The following is an 18,843-nucleotide window of genomic DNA, read 5'->3' as shown; positions in this document are numbered from 1 at the left end:
AGATCATTTTACCAACGCGTATATAGACAATAGATGGGATCAAGTTATTTACTCAAGATGCCGCATTGGCCACACCAGACTGACGCACTACTTTTTACTGAAGGGCGAAAGACCCCCACATTGTGATGTGTGCCAACGAACTATTACTGTAAAACATATATTAACCGAATGCCCAAAATACTTACCTACAAAACAAAAAATCTGCCTGTCAGATACACTAATGGACATTTTCAACAAAGACAATGCAAACAAAGTACTGAACTTTTTAACTATTACCAAACTGAGAGTCCACATCTAAGGACGAGATCATAGAACCTTGTGAATAAACAATACCTATCCTGCCACGAAATAGCTGATGAGCTGATGTGGCGTTAAACTCAACCAACCAACCAACCAACCTACCAACCAACCTATAAAGTGTCCAGTAAGTCAAAACAGTAGGTTTAGTGTTATATATGGATGTTATATGTAATAAAGTGGCCAGAAAGACAAGGTCGGTAGGCAGGTGTTTCCGATAATTTGGCCAAAATACAGGATAAGTATGTGTTTCTGATAAAGGGGCCAGAAGGACAAGGTAAGCATATCTGATAAACTGGCTAGAAAGACCGTATAGGTAGTTGTTTCCGATAAAGTGGCCAGAGGCGCAAAGTAGGTAGTTGTTTCCGATAAAGTGGCCACAGTGCCTCTGTGCCTTTAAGGGATCTCGAGCTCTTGTCCAATCACGTTGTGTGTTGATTGTGATCCGGGTACTGAGCGCTGGGTTGATGCGGAGCTGTGGTTGGTGAGGTGAGCGCGCGGCGGTATATGAAGTGAGGAGTGATCTGGGAGTGATCTGCACGCGGGCTGAGATGAGCGGGGTGCAGGGCGCGTGCACGCTGCTGCAGGGAGTGTACGGGTCGGTGAGGACGCTGCAGCAGTTCGCGGACAGCGTGCAGTACCCGGATGGCCGCGGGGCGGCGCTGCTGCGGGACACGGACCCCGCGCGCCTCGCCGGTCTCATGCGGGGACTCGTGGTGTGCACGGACTCGCGCCTCCCGCGCGCCGCCAGCCGCGCACAGGTAAATTCACTGTGTTTACTGATACCTGAATCGCCCAGGCTCACACGTGGCTGGGTTTACCCTCTCTCTGAGTCTTCAGTGACGTATGCGGAAGTTTATATGTTGCCTGGCAACGTGTGGGCCATGTGGTTGAAGTTAAGCTCCTCCTGCTGCTGGTTTCCCTGGTAACAGAAAACATGCAATAAGTTTTTAGCTTTAGTGCTTCTTTAATGCTGATGATGGAGAAACAACCATTATTTAACCTCATCTTACGGACATCGCTTAGTGTGTAAACTCTAATACTACATAAAATATACTGAATTGTTTAATAAAGAAAAGTGTTAAACAACCCAGAATATGTTTTATATTTTAGATTCTTTAAAGTATCTCCTCTTGTTTAGATGATCAGTTTTGAACATCTCTGCTGGATTTTCTCAGTCAGTTTTATGAGGTAGAGTCTCCTGGAATTCATGCTTTCAGTTAACAGCTGTGCTGAACTCATCAAGAGTTAATTACTTGAATTTCTTGTCTCTTAATGTAAAGTTTGAGAGCATCAGTTAAAGTAAAGTAGTGAAGAGGTAGAGTTACAGGTATACAGTGAATAGTGAATATTTGAGTAATGTTCGAATCCAGATTATGAGAAGCAACAACTACTCAACTAAATAAAGAAAAAAAAATACTGTACGATAAAATGAAGGTCAGTCAATCTAAAAAGAAGAATTTTGAGAGTATCCTCAAATGTAGTTAAAGGAAAGACCATCAAAAACATTTTATTGATGGAACTGGTACTCATCAGGACCACTTCAGTAAAGGAAGAGTGAGAGTTTCCTCTGTTGTACAGGATAAGTTAATCAGAGTTTCCAGCCTCAGAAACCACAAGTTAACAAACAGCTCCTCAGATAAGAGTATCTAAATACTTCATCATGCTTCGTAGATCACTTCAATATTCATTTACTATGTAGGAAAAAATATAAAAAATATTAAATGAGAAGACGTGTCCAAACTTTTGACTGGTACTGTACATGCTCTATAAAGACGATATAAAATGTTTGTAAAAAGTTGTTAAATTCCATCTCACTTCCTGTTCTCCCAGTTGGCCACGCTGCCCGAGGTGTTGGCATTTGTGCTGAACCACATGAAGAGGAAGAAGAGGAGGAATGTCCTGAACTTCGGTTATCACTACAGCGACCGCCAGGGGAACTGGGACCCCTTCAAGTTCCACGGCTCCCTTTCCCAGAGTGCGGCCTTTATCAGCGGCAGTGAGCTTTGGGCCAAGATAAACCAGCGACTGGGTACCGAAGTCACCAAGTTCCTGCTGCAGGAGTGTGCTGTCTTCGTTACAGCACCCCCTTCCTGCCTGGTGCAGCTCTGTGGCGTGCCTCTGTATGACATGGTACCTGTACGTAGCTGGTGTGGGTTTTTTCTCACATCTGGTCCACCTGTCACCTGGAAAAGGAGTGACCAGGGAAGAGATCTGAAGAACAGAACTACTGTGAGCAGAAGCAAGAGAAAGAATGAAAAAGAACGGATTGAAACAGATGGTTCTACCAGTGGAACCAAGGTTAGGACTCGCAAAACAAGGAAAATTAGGCATCATGCTAGAAAAACAGACTTACCCACTGAAGAGAACCAGCCTAAAGCATGTAGTACAAGAGTGAACACTGACATAGAAAACTCCAACACTGAAAACACCAAAAAGAGAAAGAAAGAAGAAGAAAATGATGATAATGAAGTAGAAGAAGGAGAACAAGCGAAGGACGAACGTAGTCAGGCCAAAAGGAAATGTGTAGACAATGAAGAACAGAGTAACGTCTGTCTTTTAGATCCCATAGAGACAGCTAAGACAGAATCTCAGAAACCAGAAAAGGTGGAGCCAGCCTCGACAGGCCACGCCTCCATGCAGGGTGTGTCCAGCTGGAAGCCAAGTGACCAACCGCCTTCGTGCCCCTCCCACTGCTTCATCCGGGTACTGAGCATGCTCTATTGTGGCCGTGGCATGAAGGGTTTTCTGCTTAACAGGAAGGTCCGGGGTGGAGTGGGCGGGCCTAAACACCTGCAAGGGGCGGAGCTTGTAAGGATTATTTTCCTCCAGGGAAACACCTACTTGTCTGGAGCAGAACCAAAGCCCCAGAAGCTTCCAAGACGCTTCTTCAGCATGGTGCCCATCTTCAGCCAGTTAATAAAGAAACACAGAAAATGCCCCTATGCTCACTTTCTGCGTAAGAAGTGCTCAGGTGGCAAGGGCAAGGAGGACATGTTGTCGCTGCTGGTCTCCCACTGCTCCGCCTACAGGGTGTACCTGTTCGTCAGGGAGGTCCTACGCTACGTCATTCCAGACCAGCTCTGGGGCTCTGAGCACAACCTCCTGACCTTCCTGTCCCAGGTGAAGCACTTCCTGCGGATGGGAAGGTTTGAGAGGCTGTCGCTGGGGCAGGTCATGTGGAGGATGAGGGTGAGCGACTGTCACTGGGTCGGACACAAAAAACGTAAGTTCTGAGGATTTTAATTAAATCGTTTTCTGTTGTACCTTTTATCTCACCCCAAGTCTCGGTCAGTTTGCCTCGCAGCCCTTTCAGATCCCATTCTACACCACATTCTGTCCTCCTCCACTTTTCCAAGCCCTTCATACTGTGGTTCGTTCTATTCCATTTGACATCCCATCCCTTGCCAAGTCCCATCTGGCAACATCCCATCCAGCGTCTCTTCCAATTTTGTTCCACATCCCATTCCACTCCATGTCCCATCCCGTTTCACGTCCCTATCACATTCCATAATGTTTTTCACCCAAATCCCATGCTGTGCCATCTGTCCTCCTACTCCACCTCTCATACTGTTATGCTCCACATCCCTATCACATTCCATATCATTTGTCATCCACCTCTCACACTGCTTCACATCACCTTCTGTTCCACATCCCATGAGCTGGGTTCTCAGTTTCTCTGTCTCTGGTGCAGGTCACTGTCCGAGTGAGCATCGCTACAGGGAGTGGATTTTGGGTCAGTTCCTGCTGTGGCTGATGGAGAGCTTCGTGGTGGGTTTGGTTAAAGCCATGTTCTACGTCACCGAGAGCATGGGCACCAAACATGCCCTGCAGTTCTACCGCCGGGACATCTGGACCAAACTGCAGGACATGGCCTTCAGGTAAAACACTTAATACAGCGTAACTGCAGCAGCTAGTTCACATATAACATAATTAATAAAAACGGGTAAGTAACGCCCATCAGTCCAGCACTTTAAAACTGATCTGAACCTTAAATAAAGAGATTTAATCAAATACCACCTAAGGAAAGGAGAAGGAACATCAGAGAGATCACACTAAACAGTGAAAACTCCGCCCCTCCACCCAGTTGCTCAACCCTGAATCCTCCAGTACAGACCAGAACATTTCCAGTACCAGAGCAAAGCGACTTGGCTGTTCCCACAGGTACCATATACACTATACAACTAAAGGTAGAACACCCTCATCTTTCTGTAAATATATTATTATATATTTTGAAAAAACACTGTAGAAGTAAAATGTGGATATAAGTTAGAGCAGTCACTGTACAGCGTATATATATATATATATATATATATATATATATATATATATATATATATATATATATCAGTATAGATTTACTGTTTTCTGAAAATAACTCAACACACAGACATTAATGTATAAATATCTACAACACAAGTCTGCATGGAACTGTTCTAGAAGAAAGCCTCTTCTGAAGCTAATGCACAAGAAAGCGGGAAACAGTTTACTGAAGACCAGCAGTCCGAGAGCATGAATTACTGCTGTATAAAAGCTTCCGGCACTGGGGACCTGAATTCCAACATATACAGAGCATGACCTCTTTCTCTCAGGACAGAAAACTGGGCTGCCTGGCATATTTCCAACACGACAATGACCTCAAACACCTCCAAAATGACCCCTGCCTTGAAGAGGAAACTGAAGGTAAAGGCGATGGACTGGCCAAGCACCTGAATCATATTAAGCTCCTGTCAACCTCAAATCCACCAGCCAGCCAGTCAGATCTTTCTGTCACTTCACCTGGTGGAGTCAGACCGCCACAGTAAAAGTCCACCATTCAGAAAGAAGAGGAAGTACAGACAATCAATCAGTCAGTCAATCATTTTCTCACTTAAAAATTATTTTTACCTGGATGTACATTGAGGGTAAACAGTAAATATACAGTACATGTTATCTTAGTGTAATTCATCTGTATTTTATTTTAGATATTCTAATTTAAGTTATGAAAAGTTATTGATCAAGGTTAGCAGATATAAACAGTATAAACTGATGAGTGCTGAGTGTTTGGTTTTCTGCAGGGAGCACCTGAGTAAAGGTCAGTGGGAGGCGCTGACCCCCCAGCAGGTGGCGGCTCTGCCCAAATCCACTGTAAAGTCCCGCATTCGCTTCATTCCCAAAGCCAGCGGCATGCGCCCAATCACACGGCTGAGTGGCGCCGGCTCCGCCCTGCAGGTCGGTTCCCCGACATGTTCACCACATTGAAGCACATAACCACACCCCCACGCTCCTCACATGGTTCTCTCCTACAGCAGTTCCAGACCTCCGTACGGGACCTGCAGAACGTGCTGGGTCTGTGTGTGCGGGAGAACCCAGTTCTGCTGGGTTCCACTGTGTGGGGGAGGCAGGATATCCACCGGGTGCTGAGCAGCATCGCCCCCCAACACGCCCACAACCCGCACCCGCTGTACTTCGTTAAGGTCTGAGATTTAATTACACAGTTTCTAGAATTATAGCAGTTATTGTAGTACTGCTGTGCTAAACCCTCCATATTGTACTTATACAACATTAGAACAGCACAACTGAACTGTTCAATACAGCAAATACTGAAGCAGTATTATTCAGTACACTTGTTTAGTACTGTAGTACAGTGGTATTATATGAAGAGTTTAGTGCCATGGTTCTACAGTTGAAAGAAAAAGTGTGATCTCTTTGGGATTATACTTGTATTTCTGCATAAATTGGTGATTAAATGTGTTCTAATCTTCATCTACATCACAACAATAGACAAACACAGTCTGATTAAACTAAAACCACACAAACAATTATATATTTACATGGTTTTATTGAACACAGCATGTTAATATTCACAGTGAGAGTAAATAAAAGTATGTGAATCTTTGGATTTAATAACTGGTTGATCCTCCTTTATCAGCAAAAACCTCAACCAATGGTTTCCTGTAGCTGCAGATCAGACCTGCAGAACGATCAGGAGGAATTCTGGATCATTCCTCTTCACTAAACTGTTTCAGTTCAGCTATAATATTATGGGATATCTGGTGTGAATCTCTCTCTTGAGGTCATGATGCTGCAGCATCTCAGTTGGGTTCAGGAGGTCAGGACTCTCCAGAAGGAGTATTTATTTATTTTCTTCTGTTGAAGTCGTTCGGTTGTTGATTTAATTCTATGTTTTGGGTCGTTGTTCTGTTGCATCATCCGTCCTCTGTTGAGCTTCAGTTGGTGGACAGATGGTCTTACGTTTTCCTGCAAAATGTATTTGTAAACTTGGGAATTCATTTTTCTGTTGATGATGTCAATCCGTCCAGACCCTGAGGCAGCAAATAAAGCAGCCCTAAACCATGATGCTCCCTCCACCATGTTTCACAGTTGGGATGAGGTTTTGATAATGGTGTGCTGTAAAATCATGCAAACATATCATTTCTGTGTGGTTTTAGTTTAAGCAGACTGTGTTTGTCTATTGTTGTGACCTATATGAAGATCAGAACACATTTCATGACCAATTCCAAAGGGTTCACATACTTTTTCTTGTAACTGCATATTAAGAGTTCAGTGCGGTGATGTGTTGTTGTGGTCTGCAGGTGGACGTTAGCGGGGCGTATGATAGTCTTCCTCATGCGAAGCTGCTGGAGGTGGTTGGCGAGGTTCTGGACCCGGTTCTACAGGACTGTTTCTTCCTCAGACACTACGCTAAAGTGTGGAGAGACTCTTCACTCGGCGTCAGGAAACAGTTCTGTACTAAGGTACTACTGTACTCTACTTTACTCTAGAGCTCACACTACAATCAGTTCAGTAAGAGTCATCTGAGACACATGAGACAAGCCTGAGATAAGACAGCAGTGAGACTGAGATAAAAAATGAGACGAGAAGAGACTGTGATGAGAATGTGATGGTACACCTCTAACACACTAACTACTTCTAACCCCATCTCCTTCTTCCCCTCCTTCACTTCTCTATCCCTTTATTTCCCTTCGACCTCCTTTAAGCCCTATCTATAAAATGGTTTATCCTAATTCCTATTACTTTTGTACTTGACTACTGTAAGTCTCTTTGGACAAAAGCGTCTGCCAAATGTAATGTAATGTAATATACTGTCAGACAGAGATGAGACATTGGACAGTGTTAGTGTATATAGAAGGAGGTTCTGCTGATGTTCCCTGTGTGTTCTGGGTATCAGGCTGATATGTTGGAGATGGTGAATATGAAGGGCTTCGCGGTGGAGGAGCAGAACAGTGGGCGACTCCGAGACGCCGTTCTGGTGGAGAGGGTCAGTGAGCGTCTGATCTTTAATAAAAATAGATATTAATCAGTGTAAAATATAATCTATATATAGTTAATATACATGAAATAATATATAACCATGTGACTGTGTGTGTTTGTTCAGTACTCTGTGGAGGTGAGGGGGGCGGAGGTTCTCCAGTTCTTTAAGGAGATGCTGAGCAGCTACGTCATCCAGCATGACCAGCGGTACGTCCAGTGCCGGCTCAGCTCAGTCCGGCTCGGTCCAGCAGAACCGTCCCAGATTTAACAGTGTAAATGAGGTAATAATAAGAACAGCAATGTGTCGGTGTGGTTATTTAACCCCTGTGTTCCGGGTTCTGTAGGTGGTTCCGGCAGGTCCGTGGGGTTCCTCAGGGTTCCGCTGTGTCCACCATGCTGTGTAACCTGTGCTACGGTCACATGGAGAACTCCCTGCTGAAGAACATCACAGAGAAAGGAGGGTGAGAAAGGAGGTGTCGCTGTTTATACAGTCAGAGAGAAACACTCACCTGTAGCGTTATGTTATCTGTGAGCGTTTACACTGACTGTGTACACTGTGATGGTAATGCATGCTATAGTATTTAACTTTTGGTTTATAATCTTTTGTAGAATTTTTATAGCATATATTTTTGTTATGGTGGTGTAGTTTTGTTGTAGTTATGGTGTAGTTAGTGTGTTGGTTGTCTGCAGGTGTCTGATGCGACTGGTGGATGATTTCCTGCTCATCACTCCAAAACTGAGCAAAGCCGTGCACTTCCTAAAGTAAGAATTTAACTCTTTTGAAACAGTGTGACAGCTTAAAACTATTTTTACACTGTTTCTTCAATGTTACTGTATTACACTTTTCCTACACTGTGCACGCTATCACTTTTCCTACAGTACACCTGTACTCACTGTTCCTGCAGTGCAACTGTACTCACTTTTCCTACAGTACACCTGTACACACTGTTCCTGCAGTGCGACTGTACTTACTGTTCCTGCAGTGCGACTGCGCTCACTGTTCCTGCAGTGCGACTGCGCTCACTGTTCCTGCAGTGCGACTGCTCTCACTGTTCCTGCAGTGCGACTGCGCTCACTGTTCCTGCAGTGCGACTGCGCTCACTGTTCCTGCAGTGCGACTGCGCTCACTGTTCCTGCAGTGCGACTGCTCTCACTGTTCCTGCAGTGCGACTGCGCTCACTGTTCCTGCAGTGCGACTGCGCTCACTGTTCCTGCAGTGCGACTGCGCTCACTGTTCCTGCAGTGCGACTGCTCTCACTGTTCCTGCAGTGCGACTGCTCTCACTGTTCCTGCAGTGCGACTGCGCTCACTGTTTCTGCAGTGCGACTGTGCTCACTGTTTCTGCAGTGCGACTGTGCTCACTGTTCCTGCAGTGCGACTGTGCTCACTGTTTCTGCAGTGCGACTGTGCTCACTGTTTCTGCAGTGCGACTGTGCTCACTGTTTCTGCAGTGCGACTGTGCTCACTGTTCCTGCAGTGCGACTGTGCTCACTGTTCCTGCAGTGCGACTGTGCTCACTGTTCCTGCAGTGCGACTGTGCTCACTGTTCCTGCAGTGCGACTGTACTCACTGTTCTTGCAGTGTGATGGTAATCTCGTTTGGTTGTTTTTCTGTTCAGGACGCTGTTGGCGGGTGTTCCTGAGTACGGTTGTGAGATTAACCCTCAGAAGGTGGTGGTGAATTTCCCGGTGTGTGATGAGCTGGTGATTCCCGGGATCTCTGAACTCCCCCTGCAGAGTCTGTTCCCCTGGTGTGGTCTTCTGATCAGCACCCAAACCCTCGACATCTACAACAATTACTCAGGGTAACGTATAAATAAACACCTGAGATACAACCATCAGCTCACACTTACCAACATACACTGTTAAAAATAACTGAAATATCAATGTCATGTGACCATGCTTAAATTTAAAGCAGACAAATTAACATGACACACATGCGTAATATAAATAAATACATAATAAACAATACATTTATAATAAACTGTAAAATGTAGATGATTAAACCGTTGTTATAAAAAAATGCTGCAGCTGTGGGCGGAGTCAGTAACTCCATCTCTGGTTTACGATAAATCTGAGAAAATTAAACGTTTGTGTAAGTCAGATGTTCCTCTGTACTCCTCGTGCTGTGACGTTTGATTGCCCCTTTCCCTGCTTACCTGTTCTTCCACACCTAAACTTGTATCTCCACCCACTCAGATACGCTGGCCAATCAGTGCGTTACAGCCAGACTCTAGGCTCCGCCCCCTCTGCTGTAGCCTTTATGAGGCAGAAGCTGCTGATGATCCTTAAACTCAAGTGTAACGCAATCTTCCTCGACCTGCGCGTGAGTCTAACACACACTCACTGTACACAAACACACCACACACACAGTACACACTATACACTATACACACACACTATATACACAATACATGCACACTATATACACACACTATACACAATACACGCACACTATATACACACACTATACACTATATACACACACTATATTACATTACATTACATTACATTACATTACATTTGGCAGACGCTTTTGTCCAAAGCGACTTACAATAGTCAAGTACAATGTAAAATAAGTTTAAAGGTAAAACATCTTTGGATAGGGATAAAAGGAGGACAAAGGGAAATAATAGGATAGAGGAGTGAAGGAGAGGAAGAAGGAAATGAGGTTAGAAGTAGTTAGTGTGTTAGAGGTGTTAGGAGAGTAAGTGCTCTTTGAAGAGCTCAGTCTTCAGGAGTTTATTAAAGATAGTGAGAGATTCTCCTGATCTGGTAGTAGAAGGTAGTTAGTTAGAGGTGTTAGGGGAGTAAGTGCTCTTTGAAGAGCTCAGTCTTCAGGAGTTTATTAAAGATAGTGAGAGATTCTCCTGATCTGGTAGTAGAAGGTAGTTAGTTAGAGGTGTTAGGAGAGTAAGTGCTCTTTGAAGAGCTCTGTCTTCAGGAGTTTATTAAAGATAGCGAGAGATTCTCCTGATCTGGTAGTAGAAGGTAGTTAGTTAGAGGTGTTAGGAGAGTAAGTGCTCTTTGAAGAGCTCTGTCTTCAGGAGTTTATTAAAGATAGTGAGAGATTCTCCTGATCTGGTAGTGGAAGGTAGTTTGTTCCACCATTGGGGAACTCTGTATGAGAACAGTCTGGATTGCTTTGTGTGAATGTTTGGTAAAGCGAGGCGACGTTCACTGGAGGAGCGCAGCGGCCGGGAGGTAGCGTAAGCCTTCAGGAGCGAGTGCAGGTAGGAAGGAGCCTGTTCTGTATCACCTTGTAGGCGATTGTAAGAGCTTTGAATTTGATGCGAGCATCAACTGGTAGCCAATGGAGCTCAATGAGCAGCGGGGTGACATGTGCTCGTTTTGGTTGGTTGAAGACCAGACGTGCTGCTGCGTTCTGGATCATCTGGAGTGGTTTTACTACACAGGACGGGAGGCCAGTTAGCAGGGCATTGCAGTAGTCGAGGCGTGAGATGACGACCGCTTGCACCAGGAGTTGGGTGGCCTGTTGCGTCAAGAACTGTCTAATTTTTCGGATGTTATAGAGCGCAAAGCGGCAGGACCGAGCAACTGAGGCCACATGGTGCGTGAAGGAGAGTTGGTCATCAACCAGAACACCCAGGTTCCTAGCAACCTTTGTCGGTGAGAGAGAGAGAGAGTCGATACTTATAGAGAAGTTGTGTTGAAAAGATGGTTTTGCTGGTATGACCAAAAGTTCAGTCTTTGAGAGATTTAATTGAAGGTGATGCTCCTTCATCCATGAGGATATGTCAGAGAGACACTTCGAAATCCGTGCAGAGATTGAGTGATCTTCAGGTGAGAACGACAGGTATAGCTGGGTGTCATCAGCAAAGCAATGGTAGGAAAATCCGTGTGAGCGGATAACCTGACCTAGAGAGGTGGTGTATATGGAGAAGAGAAGGGGTCCCAGTACCGAACCTTGGGGAACCCCAGTGGATAAGGAGCGGGCTGAGGACAGCTGTCCTTGCCACGACACCTTGAACGAGCGCCCAGTGAGGTATGATCTGAACCATGACAGCACATTGTCTGCGATCCCCATGTTTGAGAGTATAGTTAGGAGGAAGTCGTGGTTGACCGTGTCGAAGGCGGCCGAGAGGTCCAGCAGAAAGAGCACTGAGGACTGACCTGCAGCTCTGGCAGTTTTCAACGCTTCAGTCACAGACAACAGAGCCGTCTCGGTAGAGTGTCCTTTTTTGAACCCAGATTGGTTCTGGTCCAGAAGGTCATTCTGGGAGAGGAAGCCAGAGACCTGATTTAAAACTGCTCTTTCTAGTGTTTTAGAGAGAAAGGGTAGCAGTGAGACCGGTCTGTAGTTATCAACCTGGGCGGGGTTGAGAGAAGGCTTTTTAAGCAGTGGTGTCACATGTGCTTGTTTGAAAGCAGTGGGGAATACACCAGAAGTTAAAGAGGCATTGATGGTGTGAGTGATAGCCGGAATGATTGCAGGTGCGATAGTTTGCAGTAGGTTTGAAGGAATTGGGTCAAGCGGACACGTAGTAGGACGGCTACGTGTTAGGAGAGCCAGTGTCTCGTTCTCAGTGAGAGGAGTGAACGAGGAGAAAGCAACGCCTTCGGTGGAGGGACACCGGGCAGTAGAGGATGCAGTAGGACTGCTACATTGTGCATCAGTAAACTGGTTGCTGATGGCCGCCACTTTTCCAGTAAAGAATGAGGCAAGTGTTTCAGCCGTAAGGCATGTAGCCAGAGGAGGAGGCGGAGGGTTGAGTAGTGATTTAAATGTAGCAAATAGTTTCCGGGAGTCTGTGAGAGAGCAGAATTTATTGTGATAAAATTCAGCTTTAGCAGTCATGATGGTGGCTGAAAAAGAAGCCAGGAGCAGTTGGTAATTTTTTAGGCCTGCTTGTTTTTGTTTTTTTGCCATTTTCTTTCGGCAGCTCGGAGTTTGGAGCGTAGTTCCCTGAGTGTGTCATTTTTAAGCCATGGCTGCGGTTTGTTTAAGCTAATGGCTGGAGATGTAAGAGGACAGAAGTTGTCCAAACAGGAGCTTAGTGGGGAGCAGAGAGTGTCAGTGGCATCATTTACATTGAGTGATGAAAATGAGCCTAATGGAGGCATATTGTCAGTCACTAGCGAGGAGTACTGATCTGCTGAGAGATCTCGAAGATTTCGGCGGAACGAGACCATAGTAGGAGTAGTTGTGGGTTTATTTGAAATATGAACATTGAGTTTCATAAAGTAGTGATCTGAGACGTGCAAAGGAGTGACAGTTAGAGAGTCGGTGTCACAGTTACGAGTGAAGATCAGGTCTAGATGTTTGCCAGCTTTATGTGTTGGAGGGCTGGGGACCTGCTCCAGATCGAAAGACTGCATGAGGGATAGGAAGTCTGTGAAGCTGGTACTGTCATGGTGGATGTTCATATCCCCTAGAATGAGCATGGGACAATCTTGCTCAGGGATAGAAGACAGTAGCATGTCAAGTTCATGCGTGAATTCGCCCATTTGTCCAGGAGGACGGTAGAGAACAATAATGGCAAGTTTTGCTGGAGTATTAACCAGTGTGGCATGATACTCAAATGTATTGAATGTGTTTGCAGGTAGTAGTGGAGTATGTTTTAAGCTATTAGCGATTAATAGGCCAGTTCCACCTCCTCGTCCAGAGAGACGAGAAGTGTGGGAGAAGGAATAATAATTGGAAAGAGCCGCCGGAGTAGCAGTATTTTCAGGTTTGATCCAGGTTTCAGTCAGTGCCAGCAGTTGTAATGACTGATGATTCGCATAAGAGGCGATAAAGTCTGCTTTATTAACAGCCGACTGGCAGTTCCATAGCCCAACAGAGAATGAGGTAGTAGTGGGCGTGGTTTGTTTTAGTGGACGCAGGTTAGTATGATCCTGGCGCCTGTTTGTGTTTTTACGCCTTCTGTGCGTGCCGGAAATAACTGAGATGTGTTGGGAGCACATTTTAGGAGGCAGTAGGACAGGCTGCCTTGTCAGTGTCCTTGCTCGGTGGACTCGCGCAGGTAGACTCGCAGGTCTTTACCTGCGTTGGTCTTCACACGAGAGGGTCTTCACACAACAGCTGACGCCTTCGGCTGACGCCTCGGCGAGTGTGAGTGACGAAATAGGATTCTAGATTGCGCACAGCTGCGGGCGATATAGGAAATCAGCGCCACCAGACTGTCTTTTAAAGCCGTGAGTAACGCCCCCGAGGTCCGCAAACAGAGAGAGTGTGAAAGAGGGGGTTTGCCACGCCCCGCTCAAGTGAGAATCGCCCAACCTTGTCCGAAAAAGCGCTCTGAAAAGCGCGTTTGCTGTTGCTGCTACAGCGTATCTGAAGTGAAAGTAAAGTAAAAAAAGTAAAAGAGCAGTCTGGTGTAGCTTGAAGTTCCTGCTAGCCCTGCTAGTGTGCCTGCTAGTGTGCCTAGTGTGCCTAGTGCCTAGTGTGCCCACACACTATACACTATATACACACACTATATACACACACTATACACTATATACACACTATATACACACACTATACACTATATACACACACTATACACTATATACACACACTATATACACAATACACGCACACTATATACACACACTATACACTATATACACACACTATATACACACACTATACACTATATACACACACTATATACACACACTATATACACAATACACGCACACTATATACACACACTATACACTATATACACACACTATATACACACACTATACACTATATACACACACTATATACACACACTATACACTGTTCGGGCTGTGTTACAGGGCCTGGTTAATGTATAACGTTTTATTTAAGGTGGAATATGGATTAAATCTCATAACTAACTTTCTCTCTCTCTTTCAGGTGAACTCTGTGGAAGCTGTGTTTAAGAACATCTATAAGCTCCTCCTCCTGCAGGCCCTCAGGTACAGATACCCTCACACACCTGTACACACCTGTAGTCACCTGAAAACACTGTACAGTAGTACAGTACTGAGTGCGCATGTGTACGTGTGCGTGTGTTTACGCGTGTGTGTGTGCGTGTGTTTACGCATGTGTGTGTGTGCGTGTGTGTGTTCAGGTTTCACGTGTGTGTGAAGAATCTGCCGCTGGGTCAGAACATCACGACAAACCTGAAGATCTTCCTGAACATCATCTGGAGCTCTGCCAAGACTGTTCACCACTCCATCAGAACCTGCAACTCAGGTACATCCCACCGTCCAATCAGCTTAAACTCCGCCCCCTCAGAACCTGCAACTCAGGTACATCCCACCGTCCAATCAGCTTAAACCCTGCCCCCTCAGAACCTGCAACTCAGGTACATCCCACCGTCCAATCAGCTTAAACTCCGCCCCCTCAGAACCTGCAACTCAGGTACATCCCACCGTCCAATCAGCTTAAACTCCGCCCCCTCAGAACCTGCAACTCAGGTACATCCCACCGTCCAATCAGCTTAAACTCCGCCCCCTCAGAACCTGCAACTCAGGTACATCCCACCGTCCAATCAGCTTAAACTCCGCCCCCTCAGAACCTGCAACTCAGGTACATCCCACCGTCCAATCAGCTTAAACTCCTTCCCCTCAGAACCTGCAACTCAGGTACATCCCACCGTCCAATCAGCTTAAACTCCTCCCCCTCAGAACCTGCAACTCAGGTACATCCCACCGTCCAATCAGCTTAAACTCCGCCCCCTCAGAACCTGCAACTCAGGTACATCCCACAGTCCAATCAGCTTAAACTCCTCCCCCTCAGAACCTGCAACTCAGGTACATCCCACCGTCCAATCAGCTTAAACTCCACCCCCTCAGAACCTGCAACTCAGGTACATCCCACAGTCCAATCAGCTTAAACTCCACCCCCTCAGAACCTGCAACTCAGGTACAACCCACCGTCCAATCAGCTTAAACTCCTCCCCCTCAGAACCTGCAACTCAGGTACATCCCACCGTCCAATCAGCTTAAACTCCGCCCCCTCAGAACCTGCAACTCAGGTACATCCCACCGTCCAATCAGCTTAAACTCCGCCCCCTCAGAACCTGCAACTCAGGTACATCCCACCGTCCAATCATCTTAAACTCCTCCCCCTCAGAACCTGCAACTCAGGTACATCCCACCGTCCAATCAGCTTAAACTCCACCCCCTCAGAACCTGCAACTCAGGTACATCCCACAGTCCAATCAGCTTAAACTCCTCCCCCTCAGAACCTGCAACTCAGGTACATCCCACCGTCCAATCAGCTTAAACTCCTCCCCCTCAGAACCTGCAACTCAGGTACATCCCACCGTCCAATCAGCTTAAACTCCTCCCCCTCAGAACCTGCAACTCAGGTACATCCCACCGTCCAATCAGCTTAAACTCCACCCCCTCAGAACCTGCAACTCAGGTACATCCCACAGTCCAATCAGCTTAAACTCCTCCCCCTCAGAACCTGCAACTCAGGTACATCCCACCGTCCAATCAGCTTAAACTCCTCCCCCTCAGAACCTGCAACTCAGGTACATCCCACCGTCCAATCAGCTTAAACTCCTCCCCCTCAGAACCTGCAACTCAGGTACATCCCACCGTCCAATCAGCCTAAACTCCACCCCCTCAGAACCTGCAACTCAGGTACATCCCACCGTCCAATCAGCTTAAACTCCTCCCCCTCAGAACCTGCAACTCAGGTACATCCCACCATCCAATCAGCTTAAACTCCTCCCCCTCAGAACCTGCAACTCAGGTACATCCCACCGTCCAATCAGCTTAAACTCCACCCCCTCAGAACCTGCAACTCAGGTACATCCCACCGTCCAATCAGCTTAAACTCCTCCCCCTCAGAACCTGCAACTCAGGTACATCCCACCGTCCAATCAGCTAAAAACTCCTCCCCCTCAGAACCTGCAACTCAGGTACATCCCACCGTCCAATCAGCTTAAACTCCTCCCCCTCAGAACCTGCAACTCAGGTACATCCCACCGTCCAATCAGCTTAAACTCCTCCCCCTCAGAACCTGCAACTCAGGTACATCCCACCGTCCAATCAGCTTAAACTCCGCCCCCTCAGAACCTGCAACTCAGGTACATCCCACCGTCCAATCAGCTTAAACTCCTCCCCCTCAGAACCTGCAACTCAGGTACATCCCACCGTCCAATCAGCTTAAACTCCTCCCCCTCAGAACCTGCAACTCAGGTACATCCCACCGTCCAATCAGCTTAAACTCCTCCCCCTCAGAACCTGCAACTCAGGTACATCCCACCGTCCAATCAGCTTAAACTCCTCCCCCTCAGAACCTGCAACTCAGGTACATCCCACCGTCCAATCAGCTTAAACTCCGCCCCCTCAGAACCTGCAACTCAGGTACATCCCACCGTCCAATCAGCTTAAACTCTGTTTAACATTTCTGTGTGCACTGCATGGTTTAAATATATCTCTGTGAATTTAACCTATAGTAGATTACCTGTGCAGTGTATATGTTGCAGAGGGTGTGGCTGATCCGGTGGGCGGAGTTCTGCAGTACGAATCGGTGGAGTTGTTGTGCTGTTTGGCGTTTGTAGGGGTGTTGTCTCGGTATCGATCGACGTATCGCTTCCTTCTGCCCCGGCTCCACACTCGTGAGTATAAACTCAGTATTGATTATTAATTATTAGTAAAAATGTAAAGCTTGGTGTCAGACGTGGATAATTTAGTGTTTAAACCCCGCCCACTGAATAGCAGTGTTGTAGTTAGAGCCTAATGTTCTGATTGGATAACAAGGCATTCTTTCTTTTACTCAGATTTTATAAATATTGTGTATATTTTTATTGTGTGTTATTGTATTGTAGTAGTGTGTGTATTATTGTATATTGTAGTGTGTGTGTGTGTGTTTGTGTAGGTAGGAGGAGTCTGTGTTCAAAGCTTCGGGGACTGAGGTTGGCGAGAGTTCTCCAGGCTGCTACTCCCAGAATTCCTCCTGATTTCACCAAAATCCGCTGCTGAACCCCCGTAATGCTCAGACTGTACCGGACACCGCTATTTTACTGTACACTGTTACTATACTGCACACCGCTACTGTATCGAAAACCGTTACTTTACTTTTTGTACACCACTATTGTACATGTTACTGTAGTGTATACAATTACTGTACTGTACACCGTTACTGTACTTAAGTGTATACAATTACTGTACAGTACTGAGCTTCCCCTGACTGATACACTGTTATTAATAGTGCTACAGCGCTCTCAGCCGTCACACTGTGTAGTGTGACAGGACAGGTGCAGAAGCCCCGCCCTTCTGGTGTTTACCAAACTGCTTAACTACGACTAATTACTTAAACAATTACATTCTTTGCCTCCCTGTGTAAAACTAACCCGGTGTGATAGAGTTAATATGTTTGTTTTGTAAAAGACTATTGCAGAACCCTCGGTTCTAGACCTGTGGATGTTGCACTGTATGTGTGCAGAGTTCTATTGTAAAAATAAAGTTATAAACAGCATTTATGGAAAGTGTGTATGTTATCTTTAAGTATTAAGGTCTTTATGAGGAATGGATTAAAGGTGAGCCAGTACTGAAATATTAAATTAATATAAATTCAGATTATTCATAAATAACATCTTCATTTAAAAACATTTGAATCACTTTACAAACATCAAAGAGAAACAGAGACCCCAGTCTGTAATATTGTTTTAATGAAACTTTTTGAGGAAAATATTAAATAATTATTACAATATTACCACTATAATAATAGCAATAATATAAAATTATAATAACAATAATAATAATACATTCACTGACAAAAACAAAACAAAAAAAACTCCAGACTCAAAATCAAAGTCTCAGGTAGATATGTAAATGACTACAGGTGTGGTCTGATTAGACACTGGGTCTTTACACAACAAAGGTCGCCGAAGTGCTTCTCCCGCTGCTCTATAAAACGTCTCTCAGAGGCGATGTTTGGTTTGTGCACCTCCTGGTGAGAGATCACTGACATTCCTCTACAGATGCTCTCAAAGATATTTCACACAGAGGAGGAGCATCATTGGTCTGAGAGAACCATTAAGTCGGTCCATCAGCCAATCACAGTCATCCTAGGTTGCTGTGATTTTGTGAATGAGAAACTTTTACAGATTAAATTGTTTTCAGTGACAATTCCAGGTTCTGTTTGGGATCTGATAAGGGTCAGGCTTGAGTGTAAAGGCTTATGGTGAAGCTGTCTTTGGGGTGGACTGAAAAGTTCGCATTGTAAACTAATGGAGTGTTGCTGTTGTTGTGTGTAATGGTGTGTGTTGGTGTGTGTAATGGTGTGTGTTTCTGTTGCTGTGTGTAATGGTGTGTGTTGGTGTGTGTAATGGTGTGTGTTGCTGTGTGTAAT

General features: G+C 45.6%; 1 protein-coding gene across 3 annotated transcripts; it reads left to right on the top strand.

Moving 5' to 3' along the window:
• The first annotated feature begins 439 nt into the window (after nucleotides 1-439).
• tert (telomerase reverse transcriptase) lies at nucleotides 440-17,631 on the top strand. 3 transcript variants are annotated; one of them, XM_049473522.1, is made up of 16 exons: nucleotides 441-1,058; nucleotides 2,131-3,523; nucleotides 3,992-4,178; nucleotides 5,355-5,508; nucleotides 5,589-5,753; nucleotides 6,873-7,034; nucleotides 7,469-7,558; nucleotides 7,676-7,758; nucleotides 7,896-8,012; nucleotides 8,242-8,313; nucleotides 9,170-9,355; nucleotides 9,750-9,876; nucleotides 14,383-14,444; nucleotides 14,600-14,724; nucleotides 16,976-17,107; nucleotides 17,368-17,631. In XM_049473522.1, exons 1-16 carry the CDS (start codon nucleotides 849-851, stop codon nucleotides 17,469-17,471), a joined length of 3,369 nt encoding a protein of 1,122 aa, XP_049329479.1. In that variant the 5' UTR covers nucleotides 441-848; the 3' UTR covers nucleotides 17,472-17,631. The 3 variants fall into 3 exon arrangements, with proteins under 3 accessions (XP_049329480.1, XP_049329479.1, XP_049329478.1); XM_049473521.1 differs by having other exon boundaries at nucleotides 5,586-5,753; XM_049473523.1 differs by lacking the exon at nucleotides 8,242-8,313 and having other exon boundaries at nucleotides 440-1,058; nucleotides 5,586-5,753.
• The last annotated feature ends 1,212 nt before the right edge of the window (nucleotides 17,632-18,843 follow it).

The sequence above is a fragment of the Astyanax mexicanus genome, unplaced genomic scaffold, assembly GCF_023375975.1.
Source record: "Astyanax mexicanus isolate ESR-SI-001 unplaced genomic scaffold, AstMex3_surface scaffold_39, whole genome shotgun sequence".
Lineage (NCBI taxonomy): Eukaryota > Metazoa > Chordata > Actinopteri > Characiformes > Acestrorhamphidae > Astyanax > Astyanax mexicanus.
This window is presented reverse-complemented; position numbering and strand designations above follow the sequence as displayed.